Source organism: Panulirus ornatus, chromosome 67 (assembly GCF_036320965.1).
Source record: "Panulirus ornatus isolate Po-2019 chromosome 67, ASM3632096v1, whole genome shotgun sequence".
NCBI classification, from domain to species: domain Eukaryota; kingdom Metazoa; phylum Arthropoda; class Malacostraca; order Decapoda; family Palinuridae; genus Panulirus; species Panulirus ornatus.
Genome location: NC_092290.1, coordinates 5,209,854 through 5,230,816, shown reverse-complemented (window position 1 = coordinate 5,230,816; position 20,963 = coordinate 5,209,854). Strand labels below are relative to the sequence as shown.

The 20,963-nt window shown below is 41.2% G+C and overlaps 1 protein-coding gene across 5 annotated transcripts in view; it reads left to right on the top strand.

Moving 5' to 3' along the window:
• The first annotated feature begins 6 nt into the window (after positions 1-6).
• The window catches only part of LOC139747173 (uncharacterized), a 45,174-nt gene continuing 24,217 nt past the window's right edge, over positions 7-20,963 (top strand). The window contains exons 1-2 of one of the 5 annotated variants that reach the window (XM_071659144.1): positions 7-942; positions 2,614-2,783. Coding sequence is in view for 3 of the 5 variants with exons in the window: in XM_071659140.1 (XP_071515241.1) it covers positions 9,756-10,109 (354 nt within the window). In the remaining 2 variants the exon portion in view is untranslated. Of the gene's footprint in view, positions 943-2,613; positions 2,784-9,577; positions 10,110-10,344; positions 10,763-20,963 lie in introns of those variants that run through there. The other 4 variants (XM_071659140.1, XM_071659141.1, XM_071659142.1 and 1 more) reach the window with 4 other exon arrangements.

Here is a 20,963-nt window from a genome sequence, read left to right as displayed (position 1 = left end):
ATTACCATTGTCAGTTAAGGGCAAAGTTGTGAAAGTATCCTCTGTTCATGGTATGGCACCCTAAGAGATGAAGCTAAGACTGTAAATGCCAATGTATCTCTCTATATCTCTGCCATCCGTTCCTTCCAGGAACTCCCTTAAGGAGATGGTCTCAGCAAAAGTCTCCATAACTGGTGAACTCCTGTGCCATTTCCTAGTATTTAGTGCCTCACCCTTAACAGGCCACTGGCAGAGGGCAGCTCTAGTACAGTGTTTCCAGAAGGACCTACTTGAAGTTCCAACCAACTACTTAATGTTTCTGCCTAATGTTTCTACCTGCTACTTAAGCCTATTGGTCCCACCATTTTGCCTAAAGGCAGAGCTGCTGCATAGTGCTCCCCACAGGAAAATCTAGTTAAGAAGATTGAATTGCGTATGTTACGTGTTGTCTAGTGTTATGTGTGACAAGGAGAGATTATATGTTTGTGGACAGAATGGCATCAGTCCATATGTGGATGAGGCAGAAAGAAAAGACAGCTACCTGGGTCAGAAGAGTGCAGCTTGACAATGACTGAAGTGCTGGCTCACTATGCAGCTGTCACTTACCCTCCCTATACCTGGGTGTATACTGCAGATAATATACCTCCCTGGCCATTGGCTGCCTACCTGGGTGTATACTGCAGATAATATACCTCCCTGGCCATTGGCTGCCTACCAAGCACTACCTACCAGACTGTAAATGTTGGTATGTAATTTATGAAGTCAGAACATCTTCCACACTAAGTGAGTCAAATGTTGACTATGGAAACATGACTGTATGAGAAGAGAGATTGGTTCACTGCACTTTATACTTTGAAACTAGGATTTGAACCTGTAACTGTATCACAGCCAGCATCACCAACAACTATACCATGGAGATTCTTATGAGAGAAAGTTCCCGTTAGCACTGCTGAGTGCATAAGAGTACGTACTTCTTAGTTTTCCCTTTCTTCTTTCTGTTTTATTACTGTCTGTATTTTAATACATTTGGAATCTTTAGTGTTTGCATTTGCATAAATCAGTTTGTCTGAATGTCAGTTTTTTGTGAAAACATATTACCATTCAACCAATGCAGAGATCTTTCCAGGAAAGTTATTTTAGACCCCATGTAGTCCATCACTTAAGAAATTTTTCATCAGAAATGGAGCACATAAGCATTCAAGAATATGGAATATCTTAGGGACTTTGTTTTTTCTTTCTTAAACATACACACAAACAGTGACTGAGATGGCACAGGCAAAATATGCCCTAATTTTTGCCATCAACGTATTCTTCTATTGTCCACCTTACATGGATAGACCCAATAATTTTACTACCATGTTATGCACAAATTTCATACAACACATCCTGGATGATTTCAGCCAATCAAAATCAACCTTCTTCACATTACTTGTCACAGCTGACATCAACCCATTTAATACCATACCGCCATAGTGAAGTCATGTTAGGAATGCACAAACAATGACCTTATTCATACACAATCACAAATGCTTGTACACAGTTGTATCCTACCCATTGACACCAGTCAGAGTACAGTGGAGATTTAAGTGACAATAAAAACACACTTCTTTGAAGTAAACTAATGAATAATTGACACCTTGGTACCTACTCCCATCACCTGCTCTGTCACATATGCTCCCCATCGACAGAACCTGACTAACACATCCATCTGTGTGGAGATCTTTACTTACCATTCTGCATGGTTCAACACACACCGAAGGTGAAGTGCTTGATAAATCAACTGCATCCTATCAACATTCCTAATCCGCACAACCTGACTTTGCTTAGTCAGTCTCACACACACACACACACACACACACATATATGTATGTGTGTGTGGGGTAAGGTGGTTTGATCGAGTAAGTGATGAAAGGGTAAGAGAGATGTGTGGAAATAAAAAGTGTGGTTGAGAGAGCAGAAGAGGTGTGTTGAAATGGTTTGGACATATAGAGAGAATGACTGAGGATAGATTAACTAAGAGGATATATGTGTCAGAAGTGGAGGGAACAAGGAGAAGCGGGAGACCAAATTGGAGGTAGAAGGATGGAGCGAAAAAGATTTTGAGCGATTGGGGCCTAAACATACAGGAGGGTGAGAGGCATGCAAGGAACAGAGTGGATTGGAATGGTTTGGTATTCCGGGGTTGATGTGCTGTCAGGAATGAACCAAGGCATGTGAAACGTCTGGGGTATACCATGAAAAGGTCTGTGGTACCTGGATGTGGATAGGGAGCTGTGGCTTCGGTGCATTACACATGACAGCTAGAGACCGAATGTGAACGAATGTGGCCTTTATTTGTTTGTTTTCCTGGCGCTGTCTCACTGAAGCATGGGGTAGCAATGCTGTTTGTTTCCTGTGGGGCGGGTAGCGCCAGGAATGGATGAAGGAAAGCAAGTGTGAATATGTACATGTGTAAATATGTATATGTATGCTTTGATATGTATATGTGCGTGTACGTGCTTTTATGTATATATATGTTTATGTGAGTGGGTGGGCCATTCTTTGTCTGTTTTATTAGTTATTATTATTATGATTTATCGTTATTATTATTATTATTATTATTATTATTATTATTATTATTATTATTTGGTATAGGCTCCACAGATGAGCGGGAGACAGTTGAACTATTGTAGAGATGGGTCTGCAGTCTCGTACCGGCGTAGTTTAATACGCCAAGGGTTTTCCTGACAACGGCCTCGGTTTTATGACCGTTATTCCACGTCCATCATGGGTCAGAGGGAGCACACCCAACCACCAACGCCCAGGTAGGTGATCGATACAAAAGACCACTTGTTGCGCTCCTTACAAACGGGGAATCCCTCCTGCACTGCTCACCAGGCGAATGTTTCCAGTGTGAGGCATCAGTGGGTGGGCCCTGGGTGTTCCATTTCAAAACATGAACATATTCTTGGTGAAGACATAACCCTAAAGAGTTAGGTTAAAGACCAGGTCATTATACTCATGGGTTCCTCTGTTGTACTCATTATTATTTATTGTCAGTAGCAGTAATGGTAGTAATAATAGTAGTAGTAGTAGTAGTAGTAGTAGTAGCATCATTTAAGCCCGAGACCCCTTTCTCAGTGATAAAAGGATTCCTGCAGTTTCAAGGCTGCACTATATTCAGTAGCAGGGACACGATGGAAGTTTTTAAAGCGAGTTCTTTAAAAAAGACTGTCTCAACAGTGGTGCCCTCTCGCCAAAAGTGATTCTTCACTTGCGGTATAGCATCAAGCTGGTGGAATCCGGTAGCACCTCTTGCTTACCCTCACTTACATAACATATCAAAGATTTAGTCACTTAAACGCCAACAAGAGAAGTTTCTTCTCATAATTCGTTACTAGTAACAGCAGTCATTCAATGTAGAATTTTCTACTCTTGATTATTTACGAGTCATATCAGTTAGAGAACTATGATCATCCTCCGAATGGATTACCTAAGGGCACGGCGCATCTGTAATTTAACGGCTGGTTTGAACTTCCTTGTCACATCACCCGCTAACCTCTCTCTCTCTCGCTCTCTGCCGACGTCCCGCTCGTCCCGTTTTGGGCGATAATTCGATGACTTCGCGTTTCGACAAGCAGGGTGGGCTGGCCCTACCCTTTTTGGGAGCTTCCTCACCCTTCAAACTCCCCCTTAAATCACAAGGTCGAAGGAGGCTTGGGGGACATGCCCCTTAAAAAGTTTGAAAATTTGAAGGTGTCGGGGACAGCATTTGTTATTTTCTTGAGGGCTGACATATGTGGTTCATTCAGGACTTTAGTTCCCTTGGTGGATGGGGGCCCTATTTGACTAGCGTTAGGTTCCATGATTATTGCGACACTCCCATACCCAACTCGCTTCTCAGGTCATATATCGTTCTGACGGAAGGATGAATACTATCGTGGAAATACGCCTGCCTGCGTGTTAGTAACTAACTGATGTCTCGGAATACATTGGTGATAATGGCGCGTTGTTGGCGGACATTGGATTAATCCGTAAATACGTCCGTCCAGATCTTTTGTGCATTTCTTTCCAGCCTTGCTATCTAGTTTTGGAATTAACCCCTTGAGCACGACGTAGCCAAATCCCTTCGTTGCCATGGCGTAAATTTTGTATTTCTGGACCGAGTGAAGGCCTGTGCCAAGTAAAATAAATGCCAAGTACAGAAGTTATCAGTAGAGATCATGGGGTATTCGGTTACCAATATGAAAATGCGACAGAGAGAAAGAGGGATAGAGTAGTGGCTGCAGGCTATAATAACCCTCATTCCCTTACGTCATCTCGGCTTCAGCTGCCAGTTGGCAGCCACGAAAAATGTTAAATGGCAAAATATAAGAGCGAGTGGCGGTAGAAACGTTTTGGATTTTCATGGCCCCAACGTACGGTGATAAGATAAATGTGAGGGTGAGCTTATATTGTCAATGTTGTCAGACTGATAATGTGGCGCAAAGGAAAGGAAAGCCATTTAACATATATATATATATATATATATATATATATATATATATATATATATATATATATATATATATATATATATATATATATATATATATATATATATATATATATATATATATATAAATATGTGTGTGTGTTCATAAGCTGGTAGTAAATTCTCCTGCGTTTATTGTTACCTAATGAATTATGTCCTTATCTAAGATATAGTTTTTAAAGATCATTTAGTAACTAGGTTAACAAACTTATTCTCCGTTTTTCAACAATGAGACCTGACGTGCCTCAAAAATACGGTACTTAATTTCAAATACGAAAAGTAGTAAATGAAATATGACTAAAGACAGCGGTGGACTGGGTTAATAACACTGTTTTACCGGACTTCAGAACAATATTTGAATTACTGGCTGTCTGTGTCGGGTCTGAAGAATGTCCTGGTATCTAATGTACATACTTCCAAGAACCAACCGGCATACATGTTTTTATATGAGTACTAGCCTTTGTTTTATTTCTGTGTGGGCCCTGGGTGCCACACAGGAGTTGTACATCCCAAATGTCCCGATATCCCATTCATATGATTTGATCAGTTTATATTGTTAACGAAGTCTACTGCAATAGATGGTGAACGTAATTTGTACTGCCTTACGACCCGTTTCGTAAGTGTAATGGTGCTAAGTCATTGGGCTGTTGTTATGCGACCCTTATGGATACCCAACAGGGTAAATGAGTATTGGACTTTTAGATTGAAAAGTTCTTTATAGTCAGCACCTAAAACTACCCTTAATTCAAGATTAGGGTCGTCTTTACTTACTGGCTAATTAGTTAAGAACATTTGTGACCTTAGAAGGTAATTATAATCAGAAAAATAGGACTTGAATGTCTTGCTGCACGCAGCAAATAACGTCTATTGCTATTTTTCTGCAACGACATAAGAAGGCGATTCGAGAGGAAATTTCATATGAAAGGTGATGTGGGACGTCCCATAATATAGTCCACATTATCAGAATGTTTCCTAAAGATCTAAGACTTAATAATTGCAACGTTATGAGGAGCTGACGAAAATATGCTGTCTGTCGTTTATGTAAGGGCCTATGACGATTATTATGCTCTACAGGCTATTGACAAACGCATACTGTATAGTTGATGACATTCAGATGGAGTAAATGTAAAGTAAAGTAAAGAGTAGACATTGTCCCAAAGCTCTCGCTAGAATCCTACATTGGGAGAATATTAAAGAAGACATACTGTCTGCGACTGTATTATTAGAACAGCATACAGGTGACATGGATAAGGAAATATTTAGCAAGCTGATCACATCCTACATAAGGTTGAAACTAGAATATGCTTCTCAAGTTTAAAGGAACACAAGGAGCATATTCAAAGAGGGCCCAGAGGATGAAAACAGATTTGGCACCAAAAATGAGAGCTGACTTAAAGGGAATAGCTAGAGGCCCTTACATTTTGTTAAGGAGTACTTTTGAAATATGAGTGATGGAGGAGTGGAATAAATTGGGTTATTAGACGATGAATATGGACAGTACCCAGACGTTTAAGAAGCTATCTGCTAGTAGGGAAAGAGTGTATAACCACCTTCCCGTAAAGCACAAATAGATGATTATAAACTAGTATTTATTGAAAGTATGACCCACTAAGAAAAACAAATACATAATCGGATAGTTTAGATCTATTCTTTAGACTAAGCTAAATTGAGAGATTAAACAACTGATACACCTACAGAAAATCTAGTCTGAAATTATTAGGAAGACTTCAACGGTAATATAACTGAGTTTATTACAGCACACGTGTAAATCGGTGGCAATAACAGATAGTCCAACGGTTGGCTTAACTGTACGATACTATCCCCTGATTTTGAAATTACCAGTGGCGCGCAGGCAGCGCTACTGAAGTGGTGTGACTCATTGCCTCCCTAAGCCATATGACCCGTGCATCGCCTTTCAACGACCGTGTTCTTCCAAAACTGCACTCGCATACTCAGCCGATTCATGCATTGTTTGATTCATCCCTAACTTGCATATTCATCCACTAGATTCCCCTGTCGTCACTGGCGAGATGAATCCTAAACGTAGACCTACGAAGGGAGGTCTTCAGGTAAGAGTTCTTAGATGGCCGACAAAGTTATGGGAACCCCGGTCTGTGATAGGTATATTAGGCTGCCTACCTTGGAGCTTCCTCGGGATGAGAGTATTATGAATATTCTCCTGTTTAACTGATTACATTTCAGTGAACCATTTCCTTACGGCAAGGAACAGAAGCTTCCAAGACCTGTCAATTTGCGCAGTAGATGGTATTGTCCTATTTCTCGGCAAGTGCTGTTTCTCTTGAGATACAGGGGATCCATTTAACTGTTCCGCCTCCCCTTAGTTGCAGACATGTTATGAGGGAGGGGGGGGGGAACTATGAGTTCCAATTACCACATTCTGGACGACAGGAAACACCTGTGGCTCGGCGGTAACTGACACACCACAATTTTGATCGTCACGAGAAAGTTGAATGGAAGAACGTGGAGAACACCTTCATTATATTAATGAATTTAAGGATGACAGCTGTAAAGTATCACGTACTGGCATACTGAAGGTTACCAAACTTATTGTTAAGGACCGACCCGCCACCCACCCCTGTGGGGAGGAGAACGAACAAAATATGGGCACGGCGTCCAATACATGGACCAGTGGTTCCTGAAGTACGTCCAAACCGGTGACGTTAATTGTCTAATTCTGAATATAGCCACTCAATAGGCAATGCCAACAGTATGGAGGAAATGAGTCTGGAAGACTTCCTGCGTTTGGTACTGGACTAGACGTGCTGGATACCTGGTCATATTTGTAAAAATGATGATTCGTAAGAAATACAGAGGCTGAAGAACAAGTATATTACAGCACCTGACGGCAGAGGTCAGGATCAAGGTTAGTAGATATAAAGTTTCGCTGAACGTATACAAACAAGTCTTGCAGAGACGAGAAAGGGAAATTCATGGTGTTAAAATGGCGGGGGCACTAGGAAAGCCTGCACAACCGGACAGAAGAGGACATGACAGGAGTGGTGTCCATTATGCGCCAACAAGAGGTTCTGGGAAAAGTTGTCTAAACAAGTTACGAGAAAATAAAGTGCGGGTATGAACCATACTGCCACGAACAATTGCCTCAGAATTTCTGTGTAGTATAGTACACTCCCTGATGGGAACAAAGTAAGGCAGCCATCACTTTAAAGTACCTATTTATAAACTAGGAATCGTGATTCTGACGGTGAGGAGCAGACTCAATGCAGCGGGCTGGGAATGGGAACACTGTATCTACAGCTATTCCTTGAATGCCCTAGGCTGTTTAACCACTGTTGCTCAAGTGTTTACCGTACTGATGACTGTTATGACTTGGTGTTAGTCACAGCGGGTGACCTCATCTGACGTAATATTCCCCAGAGAAATGATTAATGGTGGCCCAATTTACGGCGGCACCTGTGGTTTATTTATTACCCTGTGACATCTTTACACCATGTTCAGGAGTGGCAGATCAAAAGATGTCTTTGTAAGTATAGATCACCTGACCCTTTCCATAAGGCAAGCCACTCTATGAGTCCACCAGCATGGAGAGAGGTAAGAGCTGGCGACCTTTCTACTGTGATAGCCGGGTATATAAGAGGCGGACGAACTCGCTAAGATTACACCGAACATACTGAAATGTATGCCTCTAACTGTGCGACAGCAGTGGGAAAAATAGTATGAGATGGAGCATGTTAGAATGCAAGACAGTGTGCTTCATACAAGTTGGGCTCATTGTCGCCCTATCCTAGTGTAAGGGAAATGAAATATAAATCTATAATTACTTCAAACTTTGAAAGCGCTCTTCAGGGTACCTCCTCAAGTGACTATCTCCCGAGCTTGTCAGAACAGGAACAAGTGAGGATAATCAAAACATGAGGAAGGAAATTGGGGGAGGGGTGTGTGGACATTGTTCTAATGTATGTCGTCTACTGTTGCTATGGGCGTGGAGGAGAGTAAAGGCTGACTAGCTCCTCAGGATTCAGGAAATGTGAGTCAGAGAGGAAACTTTTTATTACCAAAGGTTAGATTCCTTTATGACATGGATATTGTGAAGGAGAGATTCAGTTATTAGTAACGAGCCTAGTTGGGGGTTGTTTTTAAAACCCTATTGATCATAACAAGCCTATTGCGGGGTGGTTTTAAAAGCCTATTACTAAGTTTATTTCCTATGTATTGTTTATTTCGTAGCTCGCTGTGAATAATTCAGTTATCCATTGAGTTCTTCCCGAAAACAGTAAATATACAACGGGCCACCAGCCCGTTGGCCATTACAATGACATCCTTGTTGAGCAGGTACCCGGAAATATTTGAATAATGACACGTTGTTCTTTTCTTGTCATGAAAACAATAACAATATAAGTACATAGAATATATATATACATGGCAGAAATATATTGGTTCTGTTTTTATCAACTCCAAATCTCGTTCCATATTCAAAAAGATATTTGAATGCGGATAACTTTATTGATTAAAGGCCAGATTAAATAAAGTTCCTAGGGTACTTTGAAACTGCCATAACTGTTTGGGAGAATAAGAACATGATCATAAATGCAAACTAAACCAATATTCTCTGTGATTATAAAATATCTTACCATGGAAATAGTAAATTCACGGCTTTACGAAGGACGTAAATAGAAATGTTTAATTACAAGCATGGTGGACCTTACGAAAGTAAAATTATCACTTGACATTTGAATTAACTTTATCCTTAAGATATTCATTTAATATCTAAAGAAGTGAACTCACCGGTTTCTGTTTATATAAGTTCTAAAGAAAACTGATAATCCGTGATCCTTTTCCCGATAAGCAGCGCTTTGGTTTTAAAGAAATCAAATTGATGTCGGCGGTCGTGCTCACGCCGGCATCAGCCAATCAAAATGAAGGATACACATGACGTCACGAAACTCTAAATTTTATATTTTCGCCGAAATACTTTATGTTGGGCATTCCTCGCATGAAATATAGCCCGGAGGCATAGAAAAATATAGCGATATTCGAAAGATTCATGTGATACAGATGAAGTGTGAGTCTCTTGGAACGCGAAATTAAATTCCCGGCTGGTGTTGGAGACGCGCATCCAACATGGGTCATAGCGAGCAGCTGATCTGCCGCCACAAAGCACAGAGATGATGCGTATATCAGTATTTTTGCCAGTGTGAGCGTTTTGATGTGACCAGTGGCCCTTGAACGCGTTATGATGCAAGAACAAAGTATCTCCCGTGTCAGTGGGTGACTTAAAATCGAAATGCCCAGGACAGTAGCTCTGTACAACGGTGATAACAATGCAATAGAGGATTCCCTAGTTTCAGTTGGGAAGATTGACGGAGTGACAGCGGTGAGAGGAGGAGAAGAAGCTTGTGACAAAGTGACATCTTCTATGACGACCACAGAAGGGAGCGAGAATAAGCTGGCCATGGCGGTAGAATTTGACCACATGTACATAGGGTGCTCCGACTCAAAGGCATCCATTGGAAAAGACATCGAAGTGCAGCACCTGAAAGATCTCCTCTTGCTCCACTTGGATTTAATTCAACAGCAAGCCGAACAGTTAGTGGCGAAGGACAAGCAGATCAAGACACTCAGAGATGAAAATGAGAACGTAAGTCCTAAGACTAGAGGAAAAATGTTTTTAAGATTGGTCGACTCCATGGCCAATGGGGATTATTAACGAAGCCACGTGTGGTATTAGCTCGGATGTTTAATCGCTGTGTCAAAGCACGAGTCTCGTGAAGGTGTACGCATTTAAAACGCCCGTAATATCGCTCACGGAGGCTGTCTGCAAAAATATTAGGCATTGTGTTTGGCTCCGTCCATGCCATCATGGCCGTTGATCGTAGTAATAGTACCATACAAGGTCAAGCGAGCGTCTAAATATACCTGTTATTTTCTCATAATTCCTATTGATATTTCTTTCCTTAACACCGAAAGTATATTTTTTTGAAATATAATGGTTTAGTGAGAGTCAGGAGAGGCCAGATGATGAAAATAGATTTAAACGTGTGGTTAATATAGTTTGTGAGTTTGTTGATGTTGTGGGTATGAATGGCGGGAAAGAGTCAGCTGATCGTGATGGACTGTTGCTCGCCTTGCTGACGATATAATTTCCTTCCTACTAATTAACGGGGCGCCGGGATGATAACTCAGTTGCGTTGTTTGTATTCATGAGTTTTCTTGTGAAATGTGCACGTGGATTCTAACCAATGACATGGCTCCGGAAGGAAGATATGGAGTGTCCATCACCATTAGGGTGAGGTATGTGTTGGTTGATGTGCCGAGATTTGAAACCCAACACAAGTGTTGTACCGTAACATAAGTGGTCAGAGTTTGCACTTATGTTTGGAATTATGCATATGACTACTTACGTATATTGCATCCCTTTGCACATTGTCATGTAACTTTAAGATGAGGGAAATGGCTTTAAACTGATATCTTAAGGCCCTTTGATATTACTTGTCCTTGAATGTGAAATGGAGATAGTATTAAATTTTTTTCGGCTTTTGTGTATGATCATTTGATTAAGAATTTCTTCAGAAAATTGAGAATTCACCAGTTAAGCTTTGTATTACTAATAACTAATAACTTAGAATATTTAGTGATTTTGTCTTATTTTGTTTTAATGAACAAAGCATCAATTGCAAAGCATAATTTATGGGTTTTATACATTATAGAATGATATATGTTGCAATGATTGGTAAAAGCATTGCTGTGGACATGCACTTCTTTGGAAGTTCAAATGATGTTTTTCCAATTTTTTAATGTTTTGCATGAGTGTGACCTTTATTTATACTGCAGATCACTACCTTTTAAGGTATCCTCACCTCTTTTATGCAGCGGTGGTGGCGGATCCCCAAGGGGATTTTTTTGGTTTGGCGAAATTACAGAAAATAGTAATTTTCTATAGAAATGAAGGTCAGAATAGTTCAATAGACATCAGAAATCATCAGAACATTTTCAACCAAACCAAACCAGACCTAACCTAACAAATTTCTTGGATGTTCAAAATGGTAATGATATTGAAATAAAGGTTATGTATATTGGAAAATTTAGGATAATGTAAAAGTAGATTGAACGCCTGTAGAGTGTCGCGAGAACCCATGAAAACCTCGCACAGTAGCCAAAATGATTGTAGAAAGATACCAATATTAAATTCGTCTTTCTGGGGATTGTATGAACAGTGGCTATGTTATCTCTTTGTTGATATGTAGTAAAATTTTTGCAGTGCATAATCATGGGTGTGATTGGTATTTTTCATCTAAAGTGTTGAAAAATAAGTAAATCTTAACTGCTTTAGTGCAGGTCTAGCTGGAATTTTTATAGGTTATGACTTTTTTCAATTGCCTATGTTTGATTAACTCTCCATGATATACATTAATTCCTTTTTTCAGATTTTTTATTAAGATAGTGCTCCTGATTGGGTTCCACAACTGTAATTTTATTCTCTAAACACCAACATTAGCATTGCAGATGAAAATTGCATTATATACAGAGCTAATGGTTGTCATATGTGTGTAAAGTGTGGATCAGATTTGATTTAATGGTAGAATTCCATTTTAGGGACACCACACAAATTTTGTGACTTTAGATGAAATTAATGTGGGTGAATTCTTTACTGTTACAAGATTTAAACTGGGTGGCCCCAGTGTATTCCTGCTTTAAGTGTTACAAGGTTAGTTACTCACTTAGTAGGCAAGCTTTGAAGATGAGGGATATTGTGGGGTAAAAACAAGGAAAATGTATGAAATTTATGACATATTAACCAAAGTAAACCTAACTTAGCACAGCCAGTTCTACCATCCAATCCAGTATCTTGCCACATTCTATCATAGGCAAGGCTTTCATGACCTCTTTTCTGCACCTAACCACTTGCAGTGACTCATTTTACATATCTTTCTGATTCAGACATCCTACGTTTATCTTTATTGTCAGACAGCAATCTTTCATTTCGTCACTACCTTTTACCCCACACTTTTTTGCACATGCCATCATTACTTCTTTGAATACTGTACAGTACCTCCCATTTCTCGCCCATTCTCGTAGCCTCATTTAGTACTTCCCATTCTTCATCCACTTCCCGAGTTTCATTTCCTCTCACCTTTTGTCATTTACACTGGATATCTGGTATTTCTGCACACAAGCCTCTTTCCCAAGATTGCTTATTTCACTGTCTTCTGACCCACACTATTTTCTCCTCCAAAACCCTTACAAATCTTCACCGTCGTCTCCATCAGGTAATGGTCAGTCATCCCACCACCTGCCACTCTCAGCACATGTCTGTTGGTTACTACATAATCCAGTAATACCTGCTTATCGTCTTTGCTACTCCACTTATGCATGTCTCTCTCATCAAACCAGGTACTTCCTATCACCTGTCCTTTTTTCAGCACAGCCGCACAAGCTGTTCACCTTAGTGAATACCCCAAGCCCCACAGTTATACCCTCAATTGCCACATCACCCACTTTTGCATTCAAATCACCAATCACTGATATGCATTCTCTCACATCAAAACAACTGACACACTCACTCAGCTGCTCGTAGAATACTTGCCTCTGTCATTCTTCCCATTGCCAGTTGCATAAGTACTAAATCACTCATCTATCATAATCCAGTTTCGCTTCTTCACACACTTTCACACTTTTCCAAAAATTCCAACTTCACCAGAAGTGCTATCCCTTTCTTAGCTCTCACCCACACACTAACCCTGACTTTACCGTAAGATATTTACGCACTGTTTGTACCCCTTACCCTTGAGCTTTGTTTCCCTCAGAGCTAGAACATCTAGTTCCTCTCCTCAAACATACTACACATCTCTCCTTTCCTCTCGTCTTGGTTACAGCCAAATACATTCATGTTTACATCCAGACAATTCAGACTTCTCAGCCTGAGCCTTTAAGGAGGATGAGCATTTTGCCTGGGTGCTTCCTCTTCTGTTCCAACACTTAGAAATTGAAATAAAGAAGGGAAGGGCTTCCAGCTTCCCACTCCTGTCCCTCTTAGTCACCTGAAACATCCAGGAAGTATGTGGGAAAAGTATGCTTTTACCCCATTTCTCTGGGATAACAACTTACGTAATGGTAACACTATGTTTATTTACATACACACTTCCTGAATTGGAACAGTATGGTATACCAGGGTTGATGTGCTGTTAATGGATTGAACCTGGGCATGTGAAGCATCTGGGGTAAGCCAGGGAAAGGTCTATGGGGCCTGGATGTGGGTGGGGAGCTGTGGTTTTGGTGAATTACACATGACAGCTAGAGACTGAGTGTGAACGAATGTGGCCTTTTTTGTCTGCTTTCCTGGTGCTACCTCGCTGAAACCTGGGGTAGCGATGCTGTTCCCTGTGGGGCAGGGTAGCGCCTGGAATGGATGAAGGCAAGTAAGCATGAGTGTGTACATGTGTATATCTCTGTGTATGTGTATATGTAGATATGTATATGTGTGTGTATGGGCATTTATGTACATATATATGAGTGGATGGGCTATTCTTTGTCTGTTTCCTGGTGCTGCCTTGCTGATGCGGGAAATGGCCATCAAGTATAGAATATATATATTTATTTATTTATTTTGCTTTGTCACTGTCTCCCGCTTTAGCAAGGTAGCGCAAGGAAACAGGCGAAAGAATGGCCCAACCCACCCACATACACATGTATAAACATACACGTCCACACACGCAAATATACATACCTATACATCTCAACGTATACATATATATACACACACAGACATATACATATATACACATGTACATAATTCATACTGTCTGACTTTATTCATTCCCATTGCCACCTTGCCACACTTGAAATAACAACCCCCTCCCCCGTCATGTGTGCGAGGTAGTGCTAGGAAAAAGACAACAAAGGCCCCATTCGTTCACACTCACTCTCTAGCTGTCATGTAATAATGCACCAAAACCACCGCTCCCTTTCCACATCCAGGCCCCACAGAACTTTCCATGGTTTACCCCAGACGCTTCACATGCCCTGGTTCAATCCATTGACAGCACGTTGACCCCGGTATACCACATCGTTCCAATTCACTCTATTCCTTGCATGCCTTTTACCCTCCTGCATATTCAGGCCCCGATCACTCAAAATCTTTTTCACTCCATCTTTCCACCTCCAATTTGGTCTCCCACTTCTCCTCATTCCCTCCACCTCTGACACATATATCCTCATGGTCAATCTTTCCTCACTCATTCTCTCCATGGGACCAAACCATTTCAAAACACCCTCTTCTGCTCTCTCAACCACACTCTTTTTATTACCACACATCTCTCTTACCCTATTATTACTTACTCGATCAAACCACCTCACACCACATATTGTCCTCAGACATCTCATTTCCAGCACATCCACCCTCCTGCGCACAACTCTATCCATAGCCCACGCCTTGCAACCATACAACATTGTTGGAAACACTATTCCTTCAAACATAGCCATTTTTGCTTTCCGAGATAATGTTCTCGACTTCCACACATTCTTCAAGGCTCCCAGAATTTTCGCCCCCTCCCCCACCCTATGATTCACTTCCGCTTCCATGGTTCCATCCGCTGCCAGATCCACTCCCAGGTATCTAAAACACTTCACTTCCTCCAGGTTTTCTCCATTCAAACTTATCTCCCAGTTGACTTGACCCTCAACTCTACTGTACCTAATAACCTTGCTCTTATTCACATAACATCATGTTTTGGATAATCACATGTTTACCAAATGGGGTCCTAGCATTGTCCCTTTGATGTATATCAACTGACTGTTATATTTCTCTCTTGTGTCTCCCCTGATGATGTAATTATTACACGAAAGTGCACTTGGGGACTTTTCGTGTTTCATTTTCCCCGTGGACTCATAGGAATATAAATATGTGTGTGTGTGTGTGTGTGTGTGTGTGTGTGTGTGTGATCCTTTCCAATATATATATTTATATGTATTTTATTTTATTTTATTTTTTTTTTATTTTGCTTTGTCGCTGTCTCCCGTGTTGACGAGGTAGCGCAAGGAAACAGACGAAAGAATGGCTCAACCCGCCCACATACACATATATATACATACACGTCCACACATGCAAATATACATACCTATACATCTCAATGTACACATATATATACACACACAGACATATACATATATACACATGTACATAATTCATAATGTCTGCCCTTATTTGTTCCCATTGCCACCTCACCACACATGGAATAACAACCCCCTCCCCCCTCATGTGTGCGAGGTAGTGCTAGGAAAGACACCAAAGGCCCCATTCGTTCACACTCACTCTCTAGCTGTCATGTAATAAGGCACCGAAACCACAGCTCCCTTTCCACATCCAGGCCCCACACACTTTCCATAGTTTACTCGAGACGCTTCACATGCCCTGGTTCAATCCATTGACAGCACGTCGACCCCGGTATACCACATTGTTCCAATTCACTCTATTCCTTGCATGCCTTTCACCCTCCTGCATGTTCAGGCCCCAATCACACAAAATCTTTTTCACTCCATCTTTCCACCTCCAATTTGGTCTCCCACTTCTCCTCGTTCTCTCCACCTCTGACACATATATCCTCTTGGTCAATCTTTCCCCACTCATTCTCTCCATGTGACCAAACCATTTCAAAACACCCTCTTCTGCTCTCTCAACCACACTCTTTTTATTTCCACACATCTCTCTTACCCTTACATTACTTACTCAATCAAACCACCTCACACCACATATTGTCCTCAAACATCTCATTTCCAGCACATCCACCCTCCTGCGCACAACTCTATCCATAGCCCACGCCTCGCAACCATGCAACATTGTTGGAACCACTATTCCTTCAAACATACCCATTTTTGCTTTCCGAGATAATGTTCTCGACTTCCAAACGTTCTTCAAGGCTCCCAGAATTTTCGCCCCCTCCCCCACCCTATGATTCACTTTCGCTTCCATGGTTCCATCCGCTGCCAGATCCACTCCCAGATATCTAAAACACTTTACTTCCTCCAGTTTTTCTCCATTCAAACTAACCTCCCAATTGACTTGGCCCTCAACCCTACTGTACCTAATAACCTTGCTCTTATTCACATTTACTCTTAACTTTCTTCTTTCACACCCTTTACCAAACTCAGTCACCAGCTTCTGCAGTTTCTCACATGAATCAGCCACCAGCGCTGTATCATCAGCGAACAACAACTGACTCACTTCCCAAGCTCTCTCATCCACAACAGACTGCATACTTGCCCCTCTTTCCAAAACTCTTGCATTCACCTCCCTAACAACCCCATCCATAAACAAATTAAACAACCATGAAGACATCACACACCCCTGCCGCAAACCTACATTCACTGAGAACCAATCACTTTCCTCTCTTCCTACATGTACACATGCCTTACATCCTCGATAAAAACTTTTCACTGCTTCTAACAACTTGTCCCCCCACACCATATATTCTTAGTACCTTCCGCAGAGCATCTCTATCAACTCTATCATATGCCTTCTCCAGATCCATAAATGCTACATACAAATCCATTGGCTTTTCTAAGTATTTCTCACATGCATTCTTCAAAGCAAACACCTGATCCACGCATCCTCTACCACTTCTGAAACCACACTGCTCTTCCCCAATCTGATGCTCTGTACATGCCTTCACCCTCTCAATCAATACCCTCCCATATATATATATATATATATATATATTTTTTTTTTTCCGCTGTTTGCGAGGTAGCGCAAGGAAACAGACGAAAGAAATGGCCCAACCCACCCCCTACACATGTATATACATACGTCCACACACGCAAATATACATACCTACACAGCTTTCCATGGTTTACCCCAGACGCTTCACATGCCTTGATTCAATCCACTGACAGCACGTCAACCCCGGTATACCACATCGCTCCAACTCACTCTATTCCTTGCCCTCCTTTCACCCTCCTGCATGTTCAGGCCCCGATCACACAAAATCTTTTTCACTCCATCTTTCCACCTCCAATTTGGTCTCCCTCTTCTCCTCGTTCCCTCCACCTCCGACACATATATTCTCTTGGTCAATCTTTCCTCACTCATTCTCTCCATGTGCCCGAACCATTTCAAAACACCCTCTTCTGCTCTCTCAACCACGCTCTTTTTATTTCCACACATCTCTCTTACCCTTACGTTACTTACTCGATCAAACCACCTCGCACCACATATTGTCCTCAAACATCTCATTTCCAGCACATCCATCCTCCTGTGCACAACTCTATCCATAGCCCACGTCTCGCAACCATACAACATTGTTGGAACCACTATTCCTTCAAACATACCCATTTTTGCTTTCCGAGATAATGTTCTCGACTTCCACACATTCTTCAAGGCTCCCAGAATTTTCGACCCCTCCCCCACCCTATGATCCACTTCCGCTTCCATGGTTCCATCCGCTGCCAGATCCACTCCCAGATATCTAAAACACTTCACTTCCTCCAGTTTTTCTCCATTCAAACTAACCTCCCAATTGACTTGACCCTCAACCCTACTGTACCTAATAACCTTGCTCTTATTCACATTTACTCTTAACTTTCTTCTTTCACACCCTTTACCAAACTCAGTCACCAGCTTCTGCAGTTTCTCACATGAATCAGCCACCAGCGCTGTATCATCAGCGAACAACAACTGACTCACTTCCCAAGCTCTCTCATCCCTAACAGACTTCATACTTGCCCCTCTTTCCAAAACTCTTGCATTCACCTCCCTAACAACCCCATCCATAAACAAATTAAACAACCATGGAGACATCACACACCCCTGCCGTAAACCTACATTCACTGAGAACCAATCACTTTCCTCTCTTCCTACATGTACACATGCCTTACATCCTCGATAAAAACTTTTCACTGCTTCTAACAACTTGCCTCCCACACCATATATTCTTAATACCTTCCACAGAGCATCTCTATCAACTCTATCATATGCCTTCTCCAGATCCATAAATGCTACATACAAATCCATTTGCTTTTCTAAGTATTTCTCACATACATTCTTCAAAGCAAACACCTGATCCACACATCCTCTACCACTTCTGAAACCACACTGCTCTTCCCCAATCTGATGCTCTGTACATGCCTTCACCCTCTCAATCAATATCCTCCCATATAATTTCCCAGGAATACTCAACAAACTTATACCTCTGTAATTTGAGCACTCACTCTTATCCCCTTTGCCTTTGTACAATGGCACTATGCAAGCATGCCGCCAATCCTCAGGCACCTCACCATGAGTCATACATACATTAAATAACCTTACCAACCAGTCAACAATACAGTCACCCCCTTTTTTAATAAATTCCACTGCAATACCATCCAAACCTGCTGCCTTGCCGGCTTTCATCTTCCGCAAAGCTTTTACTACCTCTTCTCTGTTTACCAAATCATCTTCCCTAACCCCTCTCACTTTGCACACCACCTCGACCAAAACACCCTATATCTGCCACTCTATCATCAAACACATTCAACAAACCTTCAAAATACTCACTCCATCTCCTTCTCACATCACCACTACTTGTTATCACCTTGTTATATATATATATATATATATATATATATATATATATATATATATATATATATATATATATATATATATATATATATATAAATATATATATATATATATATATATATATATATATATATATATATATATATATATATATAAATTATATGGGAGGGTATTGATTGAGAGGGTGAAGGCATGTACAGAGCATCAGATTGGGGAAGAGCAGTGTGGTTTCAGAAGTGGTAGAGGATGTGTGGATCAGGTGTTTGCTTTGAAGAATGTATGTGAGAAATACTTAGAAAAGCAAATGGATTTGTATGTAGCATTTATGGATCTGGAGAAGGCATATGATAGAGTTGATAGAGATGCTCTGTGGAAGGTATTAAGAATATATGGTGTGGGAGGAAAGTTGTTAGAAGCAGTGAAAAGTTTTTATCGAGGATGTAAGGCATGTGTACGTGTAGGAAGAGAGGAAAGTGATTGGTTCTCAGTGAATGTAGGTTTGCGGCAGGGGTGTGTGATGTCTCCATGGTTGTTTAATTTGTTTATGGATGGGGTTGTTAGGGAGGTAAATGCAAGAGTTTTGGAAAGAGGGGCAAGTATGAAGTCTGTTGGGGATGAGAGAGCTTGGGAAGTGAGTCAGTTGTTGTTCGCTGATGATACAGCGCTGGTGGCTGATTCATGTGAGAAACTGCAGAAGCTGGTGACGGAGTTTGGTAAAGTGTGTGGAAGAAGAAAGTTAAGAGTAAATGTCAATAAGAGCAAGGTTATTAGGTACAGTAGGGTTGAGGGTCAAGTCAATTGGGAGGTGAGTTTGAATGGTGAGAGGCTGGAGGAAGTGAAGTGTTTTAGATATCTGGGAGTGGATCTGTCAGCGGATGGAACCATGGAAGCGGAAGTGGATCATAGGGTGGGGGAGGGGGCGAAAATTTTGGGAGCCTTGAAAAATGTGTGGAAGTCGAGAACATTATCCCGGAAAGCAAAAATGGGTATGTTTGAAGGAATAGTAGTTCCAACAATGTTGTATGGTTGCGAGGCGTGGGCTATGGATAGAGTTGTGCGTAGGAGGATGGATGTGCTGGAAATGAGATGTTTGAGGACAATGTGTGGTGTGAGGTGGTTTGATCGAGTAAGTAACGTAAGGGTAAGAGAGATGTGTGGAAATAAAAAGAGCGTGGTTGAGAGAGCAGAAGAGGGTGTTTTGAAATGGTTTGGGCACATGGAGAGAATGAGTGAGGAAAGATTGACCAAGAGGATATATGTGTCGGAGGTGGAGGGAACGAGGAGAAGAGGGAGACCAAATTGGAGGTGGAAAGATGGAGTGAAAAGGATTTTGTGTGATCGGGGCCTGAACATGCAGGAGGGTGAAAGGAGGGCAAGGAATAGAGTGAATTGGAGCGATGTGGTATACAGGGGTTGACGTGCTGTCAGTGGATTGAATCAAGGCATGTGAAGCGTCTGGGGTAAACCATGGAAAGCTGTGTAGGTATGTATATTTGCGTGTGTGGACGTGTGTATGTACATGTGTATGGGGGGGGTTGGGCCATTTCTTTCGTCTGTTTCCTTGCGCTACCTCGCAAACGCGGGAGACAGCGACAAAGTATAAAAAAAAAAAAAAAAAAAAAATATATATATATATATATATATATATATATATATATATATATATCACGTTTACCAAATGGCGTCCTAGCTTCGTCTCTTCGATGTATATCAACTGACTGTTATATTTCTCTCTTGTGTCTCCCCTGATGATGTGATTATTACACGAAAGTGCACTTGGGAACTTTTCGTGTTTCATTTTCCCCATGGACTCGTAGGAATATAAATATGTGTGTGTGTGTGTGTGTGTGTGTGTAGCAGGGTGGCGACAGGAATGAATAAGGGCAGCAAGTATGAATTTTGTACTTGTGTATATATGTATGTGTATGAATATATGTGTAT